The sequence below is a fragment of the Eretmochelys imbricata genome, chromosome 9 (assembly GCF_965152235.1).
Source record: "Eretmochelys imbricata isolate rEreImb1 chromosome 9, rEreImb1.hap1, whole genome shotgun sequence".
Lineage (NCBI taxonomy): Eukaryota > Metazoa > Chordata > Testudines > Cheloniidae > Eretmochelys > Eretmochelys imbricata.
This window is the reverse complement of record NC_135580.1, coordinates 82,355,276-82,376,567: the sequence shown is the minus strand read 5'-3', so window position 1 is coordinate 82,376,567 and position 21,292 is coordinate 82,355,276. Positions and strand designations below refer to the sequence as shown.

The following is a 21,292-nucleotide window of genomic DNA, read 5'->3' as shown; positions in this document are numbered from 1 at the left end:
ATGGACACAAATCTGACATCAGGAATCATAACCTTCAAAAACCAGTAGGAGAACACTTCAGCCTCTCTGGCCACTCAGTAACAGACTTAAAGGTGGCAATTTTGCAACAGAAAAGCTTCAAAAACAGACTCCAACGAGAAACTGCTGAGCTTGAATTAATATGCAAACTAGATACCATTAACTTGGGTTTGAATAGAGACTGTGCGTGGCTGGGTCATTACACATATTGAATCTGTTTCCCCAGGTTAAGTATCCTCACACCTTCTTGTCAACTGTGTAAATGGGCCATCTTGATTATCACTACAAAACTTTTTTTTTCCTGCTGATAATAGCTCATCTTAATTAATTAGCCTCTTACAGTTGGTATGGCTACTTCCACCTTTTCATGTTCTCTACATGTATATATCTATGTCTTCTTACTATATGTTCCATTCTGTGCATCTGATGAAGTGGGCTGTAGCCCACGAAAACTTATGCTCTAATAAATTTGTTAGTCTCTAAGGTGCCACACGTACTCCTGTTCTTTTTACAGTGGGCAATTGTTCCTCAGCCCCAAGGGTAGCTTGGAGCCTCCTGCCATGTGACTGGGGCTAGGAGTCGGTTCCTGTGGCCAGTGCCTGCCACTGCGCACCCAGAGCCCAGGACTGGAGCCAGGACCTAGTGCCTGCTGCCATGAAGCTGGAACCAGGGTCCAGAGGCTGAAGCCTCACAGCTGGAGGCCAGGGCTGCGTGGCCAGAGGCATGGGGGGTGTCAATATCTGCTGCCCTGCGGTCAGAGCCCCAGGCCGCATGGCCAGGTTCCTGAAGTCCTGCCACTGGAGCCTGCCACCCAAACCCCTCCCCCCCAAGGTGGGTCAAGAACTCACTTTGCTCCTGCAGCATTGTGCCCCACCTCTTTCCAGAGGCAGTGGCAGGGTGGTGCATCCAGGAGCAACAAGGAGGGAGGGGAAGGGGCCAGTGCTTTGCTCACCCCCTCTCTCCCCCTCCGCCCATCACCAGGAGAGTGTCGTGGACGCACGAAAAGCCCCTGGTGGCCACATTTGAGAAACATTGGTTTAATCCAAACAAGAGGGTAGTGTTAACAGATTTGGGGAAGCAGTCATGAGTGCTGTCCTAATTTAATCACTGCACCTGAATTAGGGAGTTCAGCTGCCATTTGTAGCATAAGTATGCAAATGAGGGGTGGTGTTAAATCCTGGTCTGCTGCTGGATACCCAGGTAGTGGCTGTTTCCACGAATGATTTTTTTTTTTAATGTAGGCATCTGTACTCTTATTCCAGCTTCTGCCGCAGTTAGATTAGATTGCTGTAATGCTCTCTACATGTGGCTATGCACAGAGACCACTTGGAAACTGAAGCTAGTGCAGAATGCCATCCATGACCTGTTTGAGGCAGAGAGCATACCGCATCAGTGCAATAGGGTCTGCTCTTTCTTCTGTGGACCACCTGGTGGAATTCAAGATGTTGGAATCAATTTATAAAGCCCTAAATGGTTTGACACCTCGTTACCATTGAAATTGCTTCTGTTCCCATGCCATGCTTCCTCAGTTGGTCTGTGGAAGTGCTTGAGTTCTTGTCGATATAAACAGAAGGGAGCTACTTGGAGGGAGTTCTCTGTGAAGGATGGCTGTCTCTGTAAAGAGTTTATTATGAAGCTAAAGGATTATCAAATGTCTGCCAAGATTTGAGGATTTTTCTCCTGCAGCTGTAGTAGTAACACATTTCAGTTGCACAGCAAAAACACATCTACGGTGATAAGGTCCATCTTCGTTGGCAAGACCAAACAGTTGCTTAATCATATGAGGACATTACAGTGTTGCAACTGAGATCGGACCTTCCAAAGGCTTTGTTCTCAGTGGGATCAGAATTATGCTATCTATGACCATGATTAAACAAAGTTGTTGGTAACAAATTTCTAGTGCTGTTACCATGACCACCATGGACAGGATTTTTTTTTGTTTGGTTTTTTGGATCAGAGCATGGATTTCAAACACAGTTGTAGAGGCAACCAAAAGTTTGAGTATTTGACATGATTTGGCTTGTTATATGCTTATTTAAAGAGACTGTGTCAACTTGCAATTTTGTTAGTTTAAAACGAGAGTTAAAACTAGTTACAGATACTATTACTGCCTTGAGGGCTACTGCTGCTCCCCTCCCCGCCAACTTCTGTGATCTTACTTCCTATTTGAAACATAAAATGAAAAATGTGATGTGAATGTTGATGTTAGTGGCAGTTGCGAGGGAGGGGCTCAGCACTTCTGAAAATGAGACCACTTGTTTAGGAGTTTAACTTTAGGCACTCATTTTTGAGAATGTTGACCTGTATGACTGGGTGCTTAGGATTTCCAGTACCACATTAGACCACTGGCACATCAGATTTGTTAGCTTGTCTCTGCAAATGATGTGCACACAACTGTGTACTGCTTTATAAAGGTTGGCTGAAGGGTGTGGTGGATACTGCAGGGAACTCCTTGAAAAATTGACTGTTAATACTGAAAGCTGTTCTGGGCAGGAATGTAGGCTTCTAAGTCACTGAAGCACTTTTGCAAAGCTTACCCTAAGTCATTTTACCTTAAGTTCTATAGAAAGTCATTAGGACTTGCATGTTTTTGAAAATTTTACCCTTTTACCCTTTATCTTACTTCTTATTATTTTATATGGAGAGTGCCTTGCCCACCCATCATGCTAAGCAATAGTTGGAAAATTGTTTGCAAAAACTGTTATGCTTAAAGACCGGCATGTCTTCGTCATTTGGTCAAGACTCTGATGGTAGAAATATGGATGTCATGCTGACACCTTTCATAAGCACTACAGCATAAATCTGAGACAAACTCCCTGGTATCAACGTTCCAGTAAACCTTTAGGATGCAAACAGGATCTTCTCATAGAGATTTAAAGAAAACCGTGTTTTACTTTTCTCTGCTGAGGGGTGGTGCTGGAATGGATGACATTGGTTTATATGAATTGGCTAACTAGAAAGCCATTTGCTACATTAAGTGCCATAAGTGCGTGATGCATCTTTAAAAGTAATAGAATGTTTAATCCCAAAAATACTTCATCCCATTCTATATGCAGGATATAATACAATAAGATGTGTTAAAATGGGCAAGTATTATATGGTGAAGAAGTTAATTTCACTTGGTTGTATTTCATCAGCAATTTGTAATGTACTATGTGACTTAGGACAAGTGCAAAAAGACGGTTTAAGGCAATGTGTAGAAAATATATACAAGGCCATGCTGCTATTTGTTAGGGTTAAAAATGTTTTTCTTAAGAGTTCATTTTCTTGACGTTTGTTCTTCGCCTTGAGCCAATGAGCTGCCCTTTTGCTATTCTGCGGTAAGTACAGTATTGATTCATATTGTGCATGCCGTGCAGCCAGCATCACAACAGAGCTGTGGAACACAGGTTTGTGGTGGAATACTAGCCGCGTGCTTTAGGAGTATCAGGACTGATTTCAGAAACAACCATTGGGGGTAGAAAACGTGCTTCCTGGCTGAAATATACCAGTTACGTTATGGAAGCACACTGAGTGCCCCCTGTCTGCTGTTGCTTGAGAGGACACATAGCTCACCATCCTTATTGAAAGGAAGAGTGTAATGAAAACGGCCATCCAGGTTTAAGGCTGTTAGTTACTGTTTCAGTAGCATCCAAAGGGTTGTAGGAACTTCAGAAGGGTAGACAGACAAGATCTGTGTCCTACAGTACTTAGAATACAGTGTTCCAGTTTCTGTAACAGCATCTGCTAGTAACCTGTGTTATGTCCATGCAGAGTCCTGTATTTATGAATATGGTGTTTTTTTATATCCTTTCTGAAAAAACTTGCAACCCAGTCAAGTTCAGATTCATAGCAGTGGCAGCAGTTCCCAGGCAGAGTTGTAGCCTTTTGGTCGAGTGTACAAGCGTAGTATTTGAGGTAAGAGGGAATGAAAACAGGGAGGGCAACAAGGATAAGAATAAAACAGAGCAAAAGGGGATATTTGAAAAGAATGCAAAGGCCCTCTGAGGACAAAACAGAATGAGAAGAGAAGAAGGACTTAAGGGCTTTCAAGGAACAAAGGATAGGAAGCCTAGCAAGAGCGTGGGTGGAGATGGGGGAAAGGTTTGTTGTTTTGCATTTTTAATAGTTGGAAGCAATTTATTTTGCACCTGCTCCCCACCAGTTGTTGGCGTCTTATTTTTTCTTTGATCACTTGTCAACCACTCCCTTTGTTTAGTTCCCATGTTATGCATGTTTACACCAACTAGGTGAAATATTCTCTGAACATGAAGTATACACTGTTAATTACTCAATCCTCTTTTTTCTTCTTCTTCTTTCCTGCAGATTCCACAGAGATTCAGACAAGCTACATGGCAGAGTTTGGGGAGTGGTTATTCAAGACAATTATTAGATGCTGCAAAGGTAGGATTAAGCAGTCTTAACTCCTTCTACTCTCTCAGGGGGGAAAAATTCTATCCCTTGGAGCATCTTCCAATTTATGCTGCGTATTTTACATCCTTTATATAATTTTCCCTTTTTATGATTTCTAAATACTACTAGATAATTGGCAAGTTATGTGAGTGACAGAGATGGAATTGTGAGTCAGGGACTCCTGAATTCTAATATATTAGATGATGCTACCTCCCATATACATTATATATGAGATTTCATAATATTGCCTGGTAGCGTCCTCTAATATTTAGGTTGCCTAACTTTTTCCATTGTAAAAGATTCTTGCTTCTATCTATCTAATCTATCTATTTAGAAGCTCTACCTCTCTTGTTTTCAGCAGGCCTTCAAAGTTAAGGAGAAATCACTTGGTTAGCAAAGTGACTTGTTTGTCCTATGGAATTCCATTCAGTTTAGCTGAATTATTAACTGTTAAATCATCATTTCCTGTTTCCCACTTGTATTCATCAGGAAAATTTTGGTAGTATGTTAAAATAACTGAACACGATTTAAAAAAAAAAAAAAACAACAGGTTCACACTACCACTGCAGCACAGAACACACTATACTAGCAATGTCTGGAAGCAGCAAGGGACTGGACCAGGCCGGGCTGCCTCAACCTGCACTCCTCAGACCTGGCACATGGCCCCTGCTTCCTATCCCCCTTTTTGGGAGCATCATATGGGCCATGTAACTGAAGTGGTAGAACAGAGGTTCTCAAAATGGGGGTCGGGTTAGGTTATTACAGGGGGGCGGGGGGAAGTCGCGAACTGTCAGCCTCCACTCCAAACACCACTTTGCCTCCAGAATTTATAATGTGTTAAGTGATTTTGATTTATAAGGGGTGTCGCACTCAAAGGCTTGTTATGTGAAAGGGGTCACCAGTACAAAAGTTTGAGAACCACTGTGGTAGAAGTCTGTGCTGCCATGCTGCAGTCTCAGGATTCTTGATGATGCATGATGGGGAGATTATTACAGTGGTATGTAACATTGTTTTTATCTTTTTTTAAACATCTAGGAAATGTATTAAAAGACCATTATTTAGGTTGCAAATCCACTCACTCATAGGTTAGGAAATACCACTTGGAGTTGCCCATGCAATCATAATTATGCCCCCTTGTACATATGGATTACAATATAGTTTTTAATTACATGATCATATACTGTTTTTTTTCCCCACGGGAACCCTGCTCATTCAGTGCAGAGATTGGACACACAAAGGGACAGAATTAAGATTTCATGGACAACTTTAAATTTAGCATTTAGTCACTTTCAAGTGCTTGATAAGATTGCAAAATTAACTGTGTTTTACTGTAGATTTTTTTGTTTTTAATAAGCAAGGTCTATTAGAGTAGAATTCAGGAGTTACTGATCTCCAGTTCTGTCTCTCTTCTTCCCTCCCTCCTCCCTCCCTCCCTGGCCTTATGCAGGTAATTTAACCTCTCTACTCAGTTTTCCTGTCTTCAAAGTGGGGATAGTAGTAATATCCTACCTCAAAGAAGTGGTGTAGATTAATGCTTTGCACAGTATTTGGAAGCATTTGTAAAGCTCTAAGTGTCATTATTATGATACTTGCCAAATTGATCATAGCATTCTAGTCTAATGCAGTGGTTTTAAGCACTTTATTGAAAGTGCAGTTGTGCTTGAACAGCGACTTTGTAAAAATGCATTTTCTTACCCATCAAGGGAAAGTATGTATAGCTAAAAAAATAAATGAGATGATATTTGGATGACTTAATCGGACACAAGTAAATTGCAATTCATGTATTTAATTTATGATGTAATTAAACATTGAGACTTATAACCTGTTTATAATTAAGGCTATGATTTAATCACGGGTATTTTTAGTAAAAGTCATGGACAGGTAATAGGCAATAAACAAAAATGCACGGCCCATGACCTGTCAATGACATACTAAAAATACCTGTTTAAATGTGGAGGGCACTTGGTGTGTGGGGGGCTGATGCTCGAGGGTGTGTGGGGGGGTGCCTGGGGCCCAGCAGCTCCAGCTGCCAGGGGCCACAGACCATGGCCACTTCAGCTGGGTGGGGTGGAGACCGCTGTCCGGACCACGGCCACTAGGAGCTGCAGGCAGCCGTGCCTGCAAACAGTCAGTGTAAACAAACTGTCTCGTGGCCCGCCAGCAGATTACCCTGACAGGCTGCATGCAGGCCGCAAGTTGCCCACCACTGGGTTAAAGAGTCTACTTAGTTTGGTCTACGTCTGCCTTTTATTAATTTAGCTTATCTTGAATCAGTTGCTTACTGAACTAAATTGATATTTCACTGTACGCCTGACTTACAAATGTGTCCACATAGGTTTTTGCATTGGTTTAGTTAAACCTTCCTTTTTTAAAGTAGACTTTAGTTAAACCTGGCAAGCTTTATATGTATACAAGATCTTGGCAAGGTCGACAGGAAATAAAAGCATTAAAAACATACCTTTGTCTCTAAGATCAGCAGGTAGCATGCTCCATGTGCACAGGAAGCAGGTCTGTTGAAAAAGAAGGTGCCATTTTTACATAGTCATTTTTCAGAGTAGATGTGTACTTGAAGGATTTAGAGACCTTTCTGTAACTCTTAGAGACAGTTTCTGCTCTAAGGTATTTTGACACATAACTGTTACTCTGCAAAGTACTGTTCTTGAGGCATAACCTCCATTCCTCTGGGTGATGGCCCTGAGCTACTAGATCTTCAGCGCTATTCTGATTGTCACTTTAATTCAGAATTTAAGTTTTGTTCATTGGTTTTTTAAGTCCATGATTCTTGTAGTCTCTGTAAATGGATATTTATTTTTTTACACAGAATCTCCAGAGGAGGCCACTGATAGATAAGAGAACATGTTGGCATGGTCATGCAGGTGGAGGACTCCACACCGATCCAAAGCAAGGGGTAAAAGCTTGATTAGACAATATTACTCAAACTCTGTTCAAGATGTTGTATCAATCATGTTCAGCGTTTTCAAACATTTAACAATGGAAAACAGCAAATGTTTCACACAGATGGCTGCTTAGTTTAGTTTTTAGACTGTTGTCTAATAAATACAGTTAGTTTTGAACCTTGGATTAGTAGATTTTAAATTACCCAACACTGGTAATGATTTTATCTGTTTATTTTCCCACAAATTCTCTGGCTTTCTATAAATAAATAGTCACCAAAGTGTCACAGATGTTGACTTGAAATTAGCTTCCGGTATTTTAGACTTTTCATGACAGATATGTTCCATTATACTTCAATATGTTCTCTTATTCCTGCTTGTCAGTGGCATTTCTCGGACTTGACATTTGATGTAGAAGGAATTTGCTTGTCAGTACAAGTCAGTGCATCACTCACTCTGCCTGCACTCACTGCAGCAATAGAAAATAAAAAAAACTTGTTAGTTTATAAAGTCATTATCCCTTTAATTAAATGTTTCACAGGCAACCTTAATTCTGACACTTTCTAATTTTTCCCATTGCAACTTGAATATTCATTTAACGTTGGTTCTTTGTGTATAATTTCTGTTTATTTCAGTTTGCTTTTTGAGTCAGATTGCTTCTTCCTCTATGCTGCCAGGGTACAGAGGGGATGAGAGTAGTCATTGACAGAAGAGACAGCTCCCTGCTCTTAGTTCCAGAGCCTGGCCCCACCCCATCCTGGAGCAGCCATTATAGGGAAAGTCTGTCTTCACTCCTTTAGCCCTGGGCTAGAGCAGCCTCAGTTACTGTGAGAGCATGGCTCATGCCCAGTCTGATCAGCACGAGAGGTTGTGAGAGGCTCAGGAATACTTAGCCAGGATGGACTCCTAAGAAATTGTAACTGTTAAAGTCTAAGAAGTCTCTACAGAGCATGTGCAAACTGTGATTTGATTTTATTTTATTTTTAGAGATTTATACCTTCACCAAATTTGGGCAGATTTTTCCAGGGACAAGCAAAAGGCACATCACACAGGCATTCCAGCCACCAGATCCAACTCCAAAGCATGGGGATACTAGAGTTGTTAAAAAAAAAAAAAAAAAAAAAATAGGTACTTTTAACATGGACAAAACAATATATTTTTCTCAAGCTTCATTCTTAGAAACTGCTGAAGAGCTTTGACTGAAATTTACCCCAAAATTCAGCTAGAGGCAGACACCAGTATGTATAATTTCAGCCCAAATGGTTAACGTTCAGTAAAATGGAAGGAACTGAAAACAGAGTCTCATAACGGGAAGTGTCAGGCAACCTGAACAGGTGGCACTATCAGCCCCTTCCTATAATAATAAGCATGTTGACATATCTGGTGTATATGTTTTCCCTTTGCTGGGCATCCTATGAGATTATGTACCAAAACATGTTATACTATTAGCACTCCTTAATGGCCTAGTGATTGAAGTCTACACTATCAAGGGGACGTAGCAGAGACTGGAAGACCATGGGAGACAATAGCAAGTTCTCCTTCCAAAAAGATGGCATGGGCAATACTCAAAGAAAGCCCTTTGGCATCAATGATATACACAATCCCTTTTTTCCTTTACAGGTCACCTTTAACAGACTTAATTTTTAAAAAAATATTCCTAACCTTGTGACTTGTATATCTTCTGCATTCAGATTCATGTTTCTATACATATATAATTATATCTACGTTCATTTTATGTTGAACTTTGGTGTAATGCATATTCGGTGCATCCTTTGATAATTTTTGTTTTCTTGATCCTTTGCAAGGCCACTGCAAATCACTTGCTGCCTTCTCACTCTATTCTGAATAGACTGTTTTGGTTTTGTAACCATTCAAAGCCCTCAAGGAGCCAAATTGAATTCCTTGTTTGCAGCCTTTATATTTCCTTCTCATTTTTTCTCTCTAATAGCTTTCCTGTACAAAGTCTGACTAGCCGATAGCAACATATAATTAGAACCACTCCAGTCACTCTAGTAGGTTTCCTATTAACATGGCACCAGTTTGTTCCTTCCAACCCATTAATGGTGCTAAAAAAAAAAAATCATCTTTTCAGATTGAAATACAAGACTATTTATGCATATCCTTCGCTACAAAGCGTAGGATTCATGCATGTGCTGCTGCAAATATCTCCTCTCTTCTGTGTAGCAAGGGATAAGCAGAAATATGTTGTTTTGCATCCTCTACTGATTCATGAATTGTCAATATATCCACTTGTTAAAGGCTGTGTAGAGGGTACTTATATTACTCAGGTACTGTATGTACTGTCAGCAGTTGTCAATGTATCTTACTAACTTTTCTGTTCTGATTGCCATTGAAGCTGAGACTCAAAACATAAAGAGAGCTGGATTTTTCTGTTAAATTATAGGCTTAAGTTTGATATTGGTTTCTCCAGGTTGCTTCAGCAGTCGTTTCTCTTAACAAAAAAACCCCCTACCTTTTCCCTCTGATTCAAACTTGGCTTTCACAGTGAATTTTAAATCTTATGTATGTCTTTCCCATGAAATTGATGTAAGGGGGAATACGTATAGTATGCTGCAGTGTGGGAAATACAGAATTATATTGTAAAATCCATCTATTTTCATGGCTGTTCTGTTTAATAAAAATTCATCCAGAAAAGGGCAAATAAACTTTTCCCAACAAATGTAGCCTGAAATGGAAAGATTAACCCACACAGAGGTGATAGGTAATTTAGTTTACTTGCTAGGCTGGCTTCTCTTCAGCTTTAGATAACCTTTCTGTCTTTCAAGATTAACCCTGGGTGTCCAGCACTGACGGAGGATGAGTTGTTGGTTGTCAGTGTAGTACTGTATGTTACATTAGAGTCTGAACTGAGGCACACATTTTTATATGATTTTTGTTCAGCAGGTAGACGTCTTTGGAATTCAAGAAAAAAGGTTTCTGCTTTATCCACTAAACTATCTCACTGTAAAAACGTCTTGGCTATATTCAGAAAGATGTGTGCTGTCATCTGAATGTTGGATTTGTCCTTGGCTTAAAAAGGAGCTTCAGGGTCGGAGGGGAAGGATATAAAATAAAAGATCAGCAAAAACTTTACAGTACTGTTTAAACTAAACTGTAGTCATGTATAGCTAAATGACCTCATAATGCATGATTACCCAACTGCAGAGACCACTCTTAAATGAAGTGGTGACGTTTTACACACAATTAACCCAACTAGAACAGTTTCGGGATTTTGTTTGTTTGGTTTTTTGCTCTTAGCCATAACTTTAATGTGTACCGATTGAAAGAATCCCAGTGTACACTGTAGAATATCCTAAAAGAAAATAAACACTTTTTTAGGTAGGCAGAGCAAGAGTCCTTGTCACTATTCTGTAAAGAGGGATAAGTGACATGAAGCTTGTTAAATGATTAAATACTTAAAACATTTCAGTTTATGGTAATGCACCTAAATTACATTTGCTTACCATTATTTTAGTTTAAAATATGAATGTTTAAAAATTTTGAACATCTAGCACAAATACTTAATTTCAGATGCATTTGAGTTCCTGTATGCTCAGAAACTGAATCTTAGAAACTTGCATTTATTTTTTTGTATCTAATGATGCACTTAACTTACATGTTTTCTATAGTCCATGCAGACCTTTCTCTTGCCTTTATCCCTTTTGTCTCACTACACTCCTGATTTTGTTTTCTCTTTCATGCTGTTCCTGGGTACTTGGAACCGTCTCCCAGGAAATATGTGCCAAGCCCCACACTGCATTCAAAAGTCTTGAAAAAGCCACTTGTTCCATGAAGCATTAGAGCAATGATTAACCATCACTCTTCTCTGTATTGTACCTGTTCGTGTAGTTACACTTTAAGCTCTTTGGAGCATGTGCGAATTCAGCACAGTTCACTTATTGTACCAGTCCCTTATAAGTTTCTGGTGCTATATAAATTAGCCCCTAGACTATGGGAAATACTTAATACTTCACGTGCTGTCACACCCTCGGACGCTTTATGTTAAAACGTTTGTAGTTTTTTTCCATTATCAAATAAAAGTAAAACCATTCATACAAATAAAATGATAGGGAATATACAGTTACACACTGGACATTTCTGTCACTAAGTGCAAGTATTGCATTCACTTACATTTATCAGAATTTTTATATAACAATTACATAAGACAATATTCACAAAAATAGGAACATATGAATTGCCATATTCTGTCAGAAACATTGTTTGCCTAACCCATTATCCTCTGACAGTGACCAGTACCGATACTTCAGAGGCAGTTAAAATACCTTCCCCTTCTCCCCAGTAAACATGTGGTATAGTCTACCCCTCATGTAGGTTTTATCCTAAACCATAATAGATTGTTTTAAACCCTAAAATGAGAGTTTAGATCCCTTCCAAAGCTTTAACTTTAGCATTAACTGAACTCTGATTATTCTTATCTGTATATGAGTCCAGTCCCTCTTTGAATCTTGCAACAGTCTTGCCCTCAACAACAAATGTGTCACTGAGTTCCATGGTCTGTTCAGACATTGAGTGAAAAAGTGTTTCCTTTTGTCAGTTTTGAATTTGCCACCTTTCAATTTCATTGACTAGCCCCGTATGTTGTTATAGTACAGAAGCTTCTGACAAGGAGAGCTACAAAAACAATGGCAAACCAATAAGATGCATTTTAACTCCAGTGACATACTTCTGCCCCATCATTTGCTGAGGCAACAACTCTTGTTTCCTATGGAAAAGTCTAAATGTTTTCCTAAATGGCATTACATTTTTATGTCATTCTACAGTTTCTAACTCTCATATATTTGAGCATAGAAATCATTTTCCTCCTGTATCAAATGGACAATATTTTTAGGTTAAAACACAATTCTGTCATGCCTTTAATAATGCTGTTTTTTAGCACTGGTATTTAAATGCATACTCTACAAGTGGAGGATTCATGACTGGAAGAGAATACTTTTTGGGGTTAAAATTGGGGTGTTTTAGGTGAAATAACTGGTTTGTGAACCTATAGTTTGTACTTCTTTTTCTCAGTACTGTGTCTGCCATCTTGTTTTTATAGTTTTTGTAGATTTTATTACCTTCAGGACAACTTTTAAAAGAAAAATACTTGATTTCCTAATGTCTTGAAACTCCTGAATAGTTTTTTCAGGTAATTTGAATAAAACTCACCTTGGTTAGTGAATGTAACTTTTATTCTGGGTTTATATTTTGCTTCTTTCATTCTGTTTATTAAATAGCGTATTTTGAAATGTATTTCTGTATCTCTTCTATTATGATGTATGTGTTTTTCTCAATAGTTGAAAGAAATAGATGCTGGGAAGATTATCAGGGCAATGATATCTTATGTATGGCCCAAAGACAGACCAGACCTACGAGCCAGAGTTGCCATCTCTCTAGGATTTTTGGCAGGTGCAAAGGTAAGAAATGTTACTTCTCTGAATTGTGATGGCTGTTGCTGTAGCTCACTGCAGTCAGGAAGCATTAATGTTGCTGTTACTTTTGCAAGTAGACCTGCAATTTAGTACTAGTCATACAACACATAGGTGTACATCGCATACAGCACAGGTATACTGTTTCTGTTTGTTGAGGTGCTTATAATATACAGATAAAAAACTCTGCGCACAAGGGCTGGCCTGGGCGTGAGGTTGGGAGGAACTAGTTGAGATCAAACACATGATTTGGATTGATCAGGTTATAACTAACCTGATCAATAATAATCTATAATAATCTATCTGTGCGGGAAGGGGTTATGAGAAAAGAATCACACATAGTGAAAGGGGTGAAGGAGTGTGGGGAGACAGGATGAAGAGAAAGGCAGGGAAGTTGAGGCAGCAAGGAAGAGAACCAAGGTGTGATACGTGATTGGTGGGTTGAAACAGATTGGTGGCGTTGGGAGAATACAAGCCTTTGAGGGGCAGGGAGCTGGCATAGCACTTGATGGTCACAAAATGTAGGATTGAATATGGCAATTGAGTAATTTTGAACTGGCTTCATAAAGAACATGGAATTTTCCCTTAATCCTTGCAAGTTTGGCCCTGGGCTAATGACATGGAAATGCAGATAGTAGGAGGATTGCAATTCTTCAGCCATATGGCTGAAAGCTACAAAGAAAAGCTTTTGGGCAATGATTGCATGGTGCAGTATCTGGCAGGTGGGACTTTTTATTTACCGCCACTAGAAAGTTGTTGGCTTAGCTCAGCCATGCAGTAGAAAGAAGTGGTGGCATCCTAGTGTCCTGAGGCAGCTCCTCCTAAACTGGTAGGAAGGATACTTGCAGACCCAGTTCTTCCCTGTTGTCTTGCTGTGGGGTTTGGTGGGGCATAAGACTTTGCTGTAGCCCCCAGAAGGTTGATACTGTTGATTTTGCTTCACTTTGTATTAGACTATGTGTATTGCCATATTCTTGCTGATCATAGTATTGTCCCTCATAAAAATTAGTTTAAAAGTAAAAGAAAAAACATTTAGGCCTATTACAAGGCAAAGGTAGTGATTACACCTTTATTTTACTTCTGTTTTTGAGAGAATCATTTGAGTGCTAGACCATAGTAAATTTGTGTTTACCCACTTCTAGGCTTTTTGAGACTTTGAAGCATCCTCACAATAAATATCCACCAGATTGGTGGAGGGTACAGTCCTAAATTGGCAGTAGTTTTGTAGGAATAAGGCAGAGGAACACATGCTAATTCTCTCCATATATAGATTCTCTTGCCATAGAAAAAGATAAACCTCCTGTGACTGCTAAGTGTTGGGAAGCAAATTCTAATCTTTTCAGTGAAACTAGTGGCTCTAACTAGCTACCTACTGTCTGTGGACAATTATTTACCATACATAAGGCTAAAATTAGGCTGCAGCTGGGATAAGCTAAATTCTAGCAAATGGAAATAAATAAAGAAAAGGTTTTGCTGTGCAGAAAGTCTCTGTTTCAGGGCTAGTCTACAAGGAAAATTGACCGGAATAATCTATTCTGCAACAGCTGTTCTAGAATAAGAGTATCCATGCGGGGAGTTATTCCAATCAATTTCCCCATCAAGACAAGCTCTTACTAAGAAATTGAGCTTCAGTACTAAAACTGGCTAAATTAAGTATTGTCTTATCAGCATTCAGCAACATGAAAGAAGGGTGGAAGAAACAAACTTGAGGCATAGAGGTGCTAAAAGGAGAGTACTTGGAAGAGAAATCTGCTTGTTTAATTGAGCTGGAGTGAAGAGGCAATATCTTGGCCTGCAGCTCTTTGTCTTACCAGTGATCTCGATTACTTTTTCTCTCAAATGGCAGCATGATGTTTTCTACAATAGATGTTCTGTTTTCCAGTTGTTGTGCAGGAAGTTACTGATAACACAGCTGACTGCGCGCAGAGTATGGCATACATGTATAGCTGAGACACCTCCACCCCTTTTTTGGATGCCAGTGCATAACATGCAACAGTATTGAAACTGTGCTTTGAACTTTGGTAAACTGTGTTCACAATCCGCTCAAAATACAGATCCTCGTAGCAGATGGCATGATATGCTGCAGGTGGAACAAGAGAGTAGGCCACATAGTGGTACTTACCTGGCATACATGTTCTTTGTTTTTGTTTAGGGAGTTATTCTGAATCCCCCTCCCCATCCCTTACATATCTGGCATGACGGCTCTCCCTATGTCTGAGGAATGCTGGCTGTGACTCCTTTTACAACCTGTTAATAATAGTGCTTCAAGTGCAAGCCGGAGGTGGGCTGCTTGAAGGTAATCTGAAGTATTTCCAGCTCCAAGGGCAGTACATCTCATAGACTTTAAGCTTAGAAGGGATCATCTAGTCTGACCTCCTGCACATAGTACAGTGTGACACTCCTAAGGGCTTGTCTGCACTGCAACGTTGTCGACAAAACTTTTGTCTTTCATGGGTACTTAAAAAAGCCCCACCCCCATGAAAGACAAAAGTTTTGTTGATACAAGTGGCAGTGTAAACGCGGCTTTGTCGGCAGGAGCGCTCTCCTACCGACAAAGCTAACATCGCTCACGGGGCTGGAAGTATTTTGTCAGCAAAAGTGCCAACAAAATAACGGGAGAGAGAGTTCACACACGGTAAAAGCTGCATAGTGTAGACAAGCCCTAAGTCTGATCCCCTATATGGCAGCGTGGTATACCGCTTCTAGAAGGGGCTTTTCAGCTTGAGGTGTTCCAGATAGTTTCTTGTATGCAGTGAGATGAATTGATGCCCAGGATGCCCTGCCATCAGTAGTTGAGTATTATGCACCCTTCTTGTTAAGTTCACGCATGCATCTATTTATGCCCGTATTGCATAAACAGCAATATGCACAGTTTACAGAAGTGCCCAGTATTTACCTCAGCTCAACTAAGAGATCCTAATAAGTTGGGATTCTTTTTCCTTAATCATTCCATGAATATTGTCTTACTCGCAATCTGAGATCAAATAAAACAGCAAGTGGCAATGACAAGCAACTACCTTCTCCCAGAATGAGTGGCTTCTGAGTAGAAAGAAAAATCTCAAATTAACAAATGCTTCCAAGGCTATTCTTTCATTGTGGTACCAACGGGTCAAAATACTATCCTGTTCTCATTCTCAGTCACAGAAGTCTCATAGCAGGTTTTTTTAGTATGGAGTCACCAGTTGAGATTTGTTTTTTTTTTTTTTTTTTTTTCTTATTTCATGCAGACTCTTGCAATACTTTTTGGTCACCCGTGGAGCTAGTTATCTAGTTTCACTGGTTCCCAGTTCAGGTTGTCTTATGAGAACAGAATATTTATTGTGGGTGGACCATCTTAAGACTCCATGGACAATTTCTCTCTTTCTTAATACTCATCCTAGTTGCCATATTCTGTCTCTACCAAAACTAGCTCCTGCATAGACTCTCACTGTGATGTCTCAGGTAGTACTGGCTTTCTTAGCTTCTGCCTTTCCCCCCAGCACTGTTAAATCCCTCCACCTTTTCCTCCAAAAAAATAAATCAATTTGTATTAATCTGTAACCTCCCTGAACCTTATATAGGGGGGAAAAAAAACATTTGTGCAACCTCTGCATTAGACTGTCTTGAAGCCCTTTGTCCTGTTTGTTCATGTGATCGCTTACTTGTACTTTGTAATCTATTTGATCAGAGATTAACGTGCATATTGTTACAAAACTCTATTAGCGTAAGAACTCTGATGTATCTGATTCCCATTATGTTAAGTGCAGACCTGGTTCACTTTGTCCACTATAAACTTGCTTGCTTCCAGAGAACGTGTATCTTTAGAATGGGTATTTTGTAAAGGCCAGTTGTTTGAAGTGGGAAGGCAGGGAGAGTTGTGGGTTTTCCCAATTTTGTTCCTTTTGAAATGTTCAAGTTCAGTGCAACTCAGCCACAAAACTAAGTAGACAAGGTTGCATTGTGGCTACTGAAGAGCCTACAGTTATAGCCTATCTCTGTCCCTATTTCAGGACTGGATTGCTTGTCACTGGAAAAATGATCTTGTTTTTGGTTCTTTTCTCTCTTCACATTTCTTGATTTTAAAGGCTTATATTATATGCTTCTATAAAAATAATTATTTGTTCAGTTCTTCATGATTGGAGGTCTAAAAGGGGCTGACAGGCAAAGATCTGCTCTGAAGCTAATAAGGCCTTTTTTCAGAAGTGTTGTTATGTAGTCCTTTGATATGTTTTAAATTCTGAATCTTTAAAACATCTAAACTCAGAGTGTCAGGTGCAACAGGGAGTGGGGAGAGGTTTCCCTAATAAATAAATTTTGGATACACTGGTTGCGCAAGGTTTTATGTGGTCCGGCATTAATTCCTACACATTCCATCTCCCAGTTCTGTCTTCTGTTGCTTTGTGTGTTTATTTTGGCTCCTTCACTTTCCCTTTCCTCCTCCTCCTTCCCTCTCCATCTCAGATGCATTAAGTATCCTTAGGAGCCAGATTAAACTCATGGATTTGACAAGAATCCTGTCACCTCTGTCAAATCTGCAATTTTTTGGCCTCTTGCTCATGGACTCAATATGCATTATTCATGAGCTGGAGAAATCTTTCATACTATCTGTATTTCTACTGACTGTTAATTTTCTATGTTTGGGGGAAAATGGTTTGGCTAAAAGGGCAAGGAACAGGTGTTGCATGCTGATGGAACTTACAATGCATGTTACTTATATCTACCTCATAAATCAGGTTTGTATATGGTCCCCATTATGGTAGTATCTGAGCACCTGCTTTTGTTACCTGGAGTCAGATGGTCTCATTAATCTCTTTCTTCAGAGATCGTTTGTTTTTTGAGAAGTCTGAAGTGAGATATATTTCAACATTAATTCCCTGTCCCCTGCTGTGGAAAGGGGAAGTTTCAAAGCCCTCAGCTTCAAGTAGCCCATAATTTCTCCTCCTCCTCCTCCCCTGTTTCTAAATCTATCTTGCAGCACTGTATAACAGCAACCGTTCCTCTACAAGGATTGGTGCTGTTTCTGCTCCTTGTGACCACCAGTGGAGTTGTCACTGAAGTGGAGAAGTGGGGGAAAGGAGGGTCTTCAAGCTGGTCGAGAGATAGGGGATCAAAGCTCACTCATCTGCACATAGCGCTTTGTGCTGCCACTTGACCACTACACTGACTGTGTTTTAAATTTCCTGGGTACCAGACTTGACTGGTCCCTATCTGGCGTGGTGTATCCTATGCTCTGCTTTTTATATACAAATAGTACAGACCCCTTTGGTATTGCAGACAGCTCTAAAGCTAATTTATAACTAGAGCGAAGTTTCAAGTTAGACACAATGTTCAAACAGTTATTTAGGTTACATAGACTTATATGTGAAAGAAGAGTTAACCTTGGACCGTTTTTATCATGTTACTTGATCTCGGTTGTTCTCCCATCATCGTCATCTATTAAGAAAAGAACAATGGAATGCACAAGACACAAATGTGACTGTTTCTGCCCTAAAGAGCTTACAATCTAAGATCAAAAGAGAAGACAGGATGCACTGGGGACTGGATAGGAGGAAGTAATTTGGATTTGTTTATGTTAGTGCCGCAAAACCTCAAACTTCTGTTTTGTATGCTTTTGTGTTCTGTAGATGGTGCTGTGTTGCCATTAAAGTAATACAATCTTATTTTAAAAACATTTAAACCTTATTTATAATTTTGTAGTTGAGTATTAACTGCTACCCTGAAACTTGTGTTTAATTGTACAATTCTTACAGGCTCAATTAAGCAGCAGTATAAAAAGGGGTGACTTTATTGAAGCCATACCTGCTTACATCATCAGTGAATTTGGACCACAGCTTTTATTTCAAAATTTGTGTGGTAAAAATATACAGATTTCTATGACTGCTTGGGTTGAATCCTTTAATAAGAATTATTCTCACTAGTTTTACCATTGTGTGAAAGCTTGAAGTGTGTACATTTTGCATTATAAAAATAAAATTAACAACCAATCTCTTTAAAAAGAGATGTTTCTAAAGAGTATACTATTTGAAAGTTATTCAAGAAAAGAATTCTGTAGGAAGACTCTTCAGTTTTTTTCCTGAGGGATCGATCCCATGGGGGCATTGGCACTTGTAGCAATGCAAAAGTTCAGAGAACATATAAAGATTAACTCATCTGTTTATCTGGTATAGATGGCTTCTTTGGTACAGAATATCCAGATTCACTTAGAGCTTTTGAATTCTGTGCCAGCAAATCTAGGCTACTAAAGAAGTAGATAAGTTTGTCTAGAATGTTAGAGATGGAAATTTAGTTCCCGCTATGTGAACATGATCTCATGTTGGCTTACCACACTGAGAAAAGACCTGTTTTAATGACCAACACTCTTTTCTTTCTCTCTCTCTCTCCCCAGTGAGATTAACAAATGTCTTGATCTAAAACAAAACAAAAAAACCCAAATAAGGTGATGTGAATATAGACTAAGTTGATTATGAATGAGATGCAATACCATGCTGCCTTATTCTTCAAGTTTCACCCTCAGGGAGTCAGAACAATGGTAACCTGAGGCACACCTTTACATTTTATTAAAACAATCTTTTGGGTTGAATCACTGTACATTAGTGTGAAAGAATGCAAAATTGTATACTAATCTGTTGACAGGTGCAAGTTGAGAACTGCAGTATAAGGAATAAACCGTTTTAGTTAGAAATAGAACTGCAGAGATTGTTTTAAGTGTACTTTAAAACATCGTACAGTGTAGCCCATGGAAAAGTAAAATCCTTGCAGAGGGATTTGTAAGAATCTGCAGCAAATCAGGGCAATCTACATTACAATTTTTTTTCATTTTTACTGAATAGGGTCTCCCAGGAAAACCTGCATTTTACAGTGGTGGTCATCACTGTTACACAGATGGTATAATAATGTGCCTTATTAAAAACTAAATACTACAGAAAATTGAGTTTCAAGACAAGTAACTCCAAAGGGAGTGACAATATTTTTCTGTTTGTCTGAAGGGTATGTGTGGAAATTTGGATTCCAAAACTGTATTTCTACTTTAAAGCTTCAAAAATCTTTAACACATCCCCAGTTCTTCAGGGTGGTTGGTTTTTTGTTTCTTTTTAGTGCATCTGAAGTTTATCTTAACTACAATGATCTGTTTATTCTTTCTCTGCCAGCTACTGGAGAGGTCAGTCACTATAGCCATTTGGGAGATATTATTGGCTTTTTGCATACAAGTTGAGGTTTGCATCTTTATAATTATGAAAAATTCCACAGTTGCAAACTATTGGAAAGGGAGAGGTTTCAGAGTAGCAGCTGTGTTAGTCTGTATTCGGAAAAAGAAAAGGAGTACTTGTGGCACTTTAGAGACTAACAATTTATTTGAGCATAAGCTTTCGTAAGCTACAGCTCACTTGATCGGATGCATTCAGTGGAAAATACATTGGGGAGATTTATATACATAGAGAACATGAAATAATGGGTGTTACCACACACACTGTAACCAGAGTGACCACTTCAGGTGAGCTGTTACCAGCGGGAGGAGGGGGGTGGGAACGGACCTTTTGTAGTGATAATCAAGTTGGGCCATTTCCAGCAGTTGACAAGAACGTCTGAGGAATGTTGGAGGGTGGGGAATAAATATGGGGAAATAGTTTTACTTTGTGTAATGACCCATTCGCTCCCAGTCTCTATTCAAGCCTAAGTTAATTGTATCCAGTTTGCAAACTAATTCCAATTCAGCAGTCTCTCATTGGAATCTGTTTTTGAAGTTTTTTTGTTGAAAAATTGCAACTTTTAGGTCTGTAGTCGAGTGACCAGAGAGATTGAAGTGTTCTCCAACTGGTTTTTGAATGTTATAATTCTTAATGTCTGATTTGTGTCCATTTATTCTTTTACGTAGAGACTGTCCAGTTTGACTAATGCACATGGCAGAGGGGCATTGCTGGCACATGATGGCATATATCACATTGGTAGATGTGCCGGTGAACGAGCCTCTGATAGTGTCCCCTGAATGGATATGTGGACACAGTTGGCAATGGGCTTTGTTGCAAGGATAGATTCCTGGGTTAGTGGTTCTGTTGTGTGGTTCAGGTTGGGGGGGCTGTCTGTAAGCAAGGACTGGCCTGTCTTCCAAGATCTGTGAGAGTGATGGGTCGTCCTTCAGGATAGGTTGTAGATTCTTGATGATGCATTGGAAAGGGAGTGAGAGTTGCGGATTTGGTGCCCAGTCCTGCACTCCTCACTAGGAGTAAGAAGCTTATCATGAGCAAGGAATTAAGGATTGGGCCTTCTGTCAGAATTTGCTATGAGCTAACCAATAAAAAGCATCTAGATATTCTCTTTTCTGGGTTATCTATATCATGATGTATTTTGGGGTTTTTTTAACAGTTAAGATTTAAGCAAATTATGGTTCCTTTTCTAGAAGTAAAAATAATAACCCATACGAAATCCCTTGAAATAATTTTCCTTGAATCCTATCAAAAACTGGCACCTTCAAAACTCCATTTTTCTTCCAGTGGACAGACTTCTATCGTCCCCTTTGCTAACAATTTTTATCATTGTAAACTTTTCCAACGTCAGATGTTTTTAGTGTGTGTTGTAAAAACCTAT

The 21,292-nt window shown here is 39.4% G+C and overlaps 1 protein-coding gene across 1 annotated transcript in view; it reads left to right on the top strand.

The window, feature by feature from the left end:
• ABCB7 (ATP binding cassette subfamily B member 7) overlaps positions 1-21,292 on the top strand; it is a 65,402-nt gene that overhangs the window by 19,637 nt on the left and 24,473 nt on the right. The window contains exons 2-4 of the mRNA XM_077827243.1: positions 4,324-4,401; positions 7,232-7,318; positions 12,599-12,718. Coding sequence (XP_077683369.1) covers positions 4,324-4,401; positions 7,232-7,318; positions 12,599-12,718 — 285 coding nt within the window. The remainder of the gene's footprint in view (positions 1-4,323; positions 4,402-7,231; positions 7,319-12,598; positions 12,719-21,292) is intronic.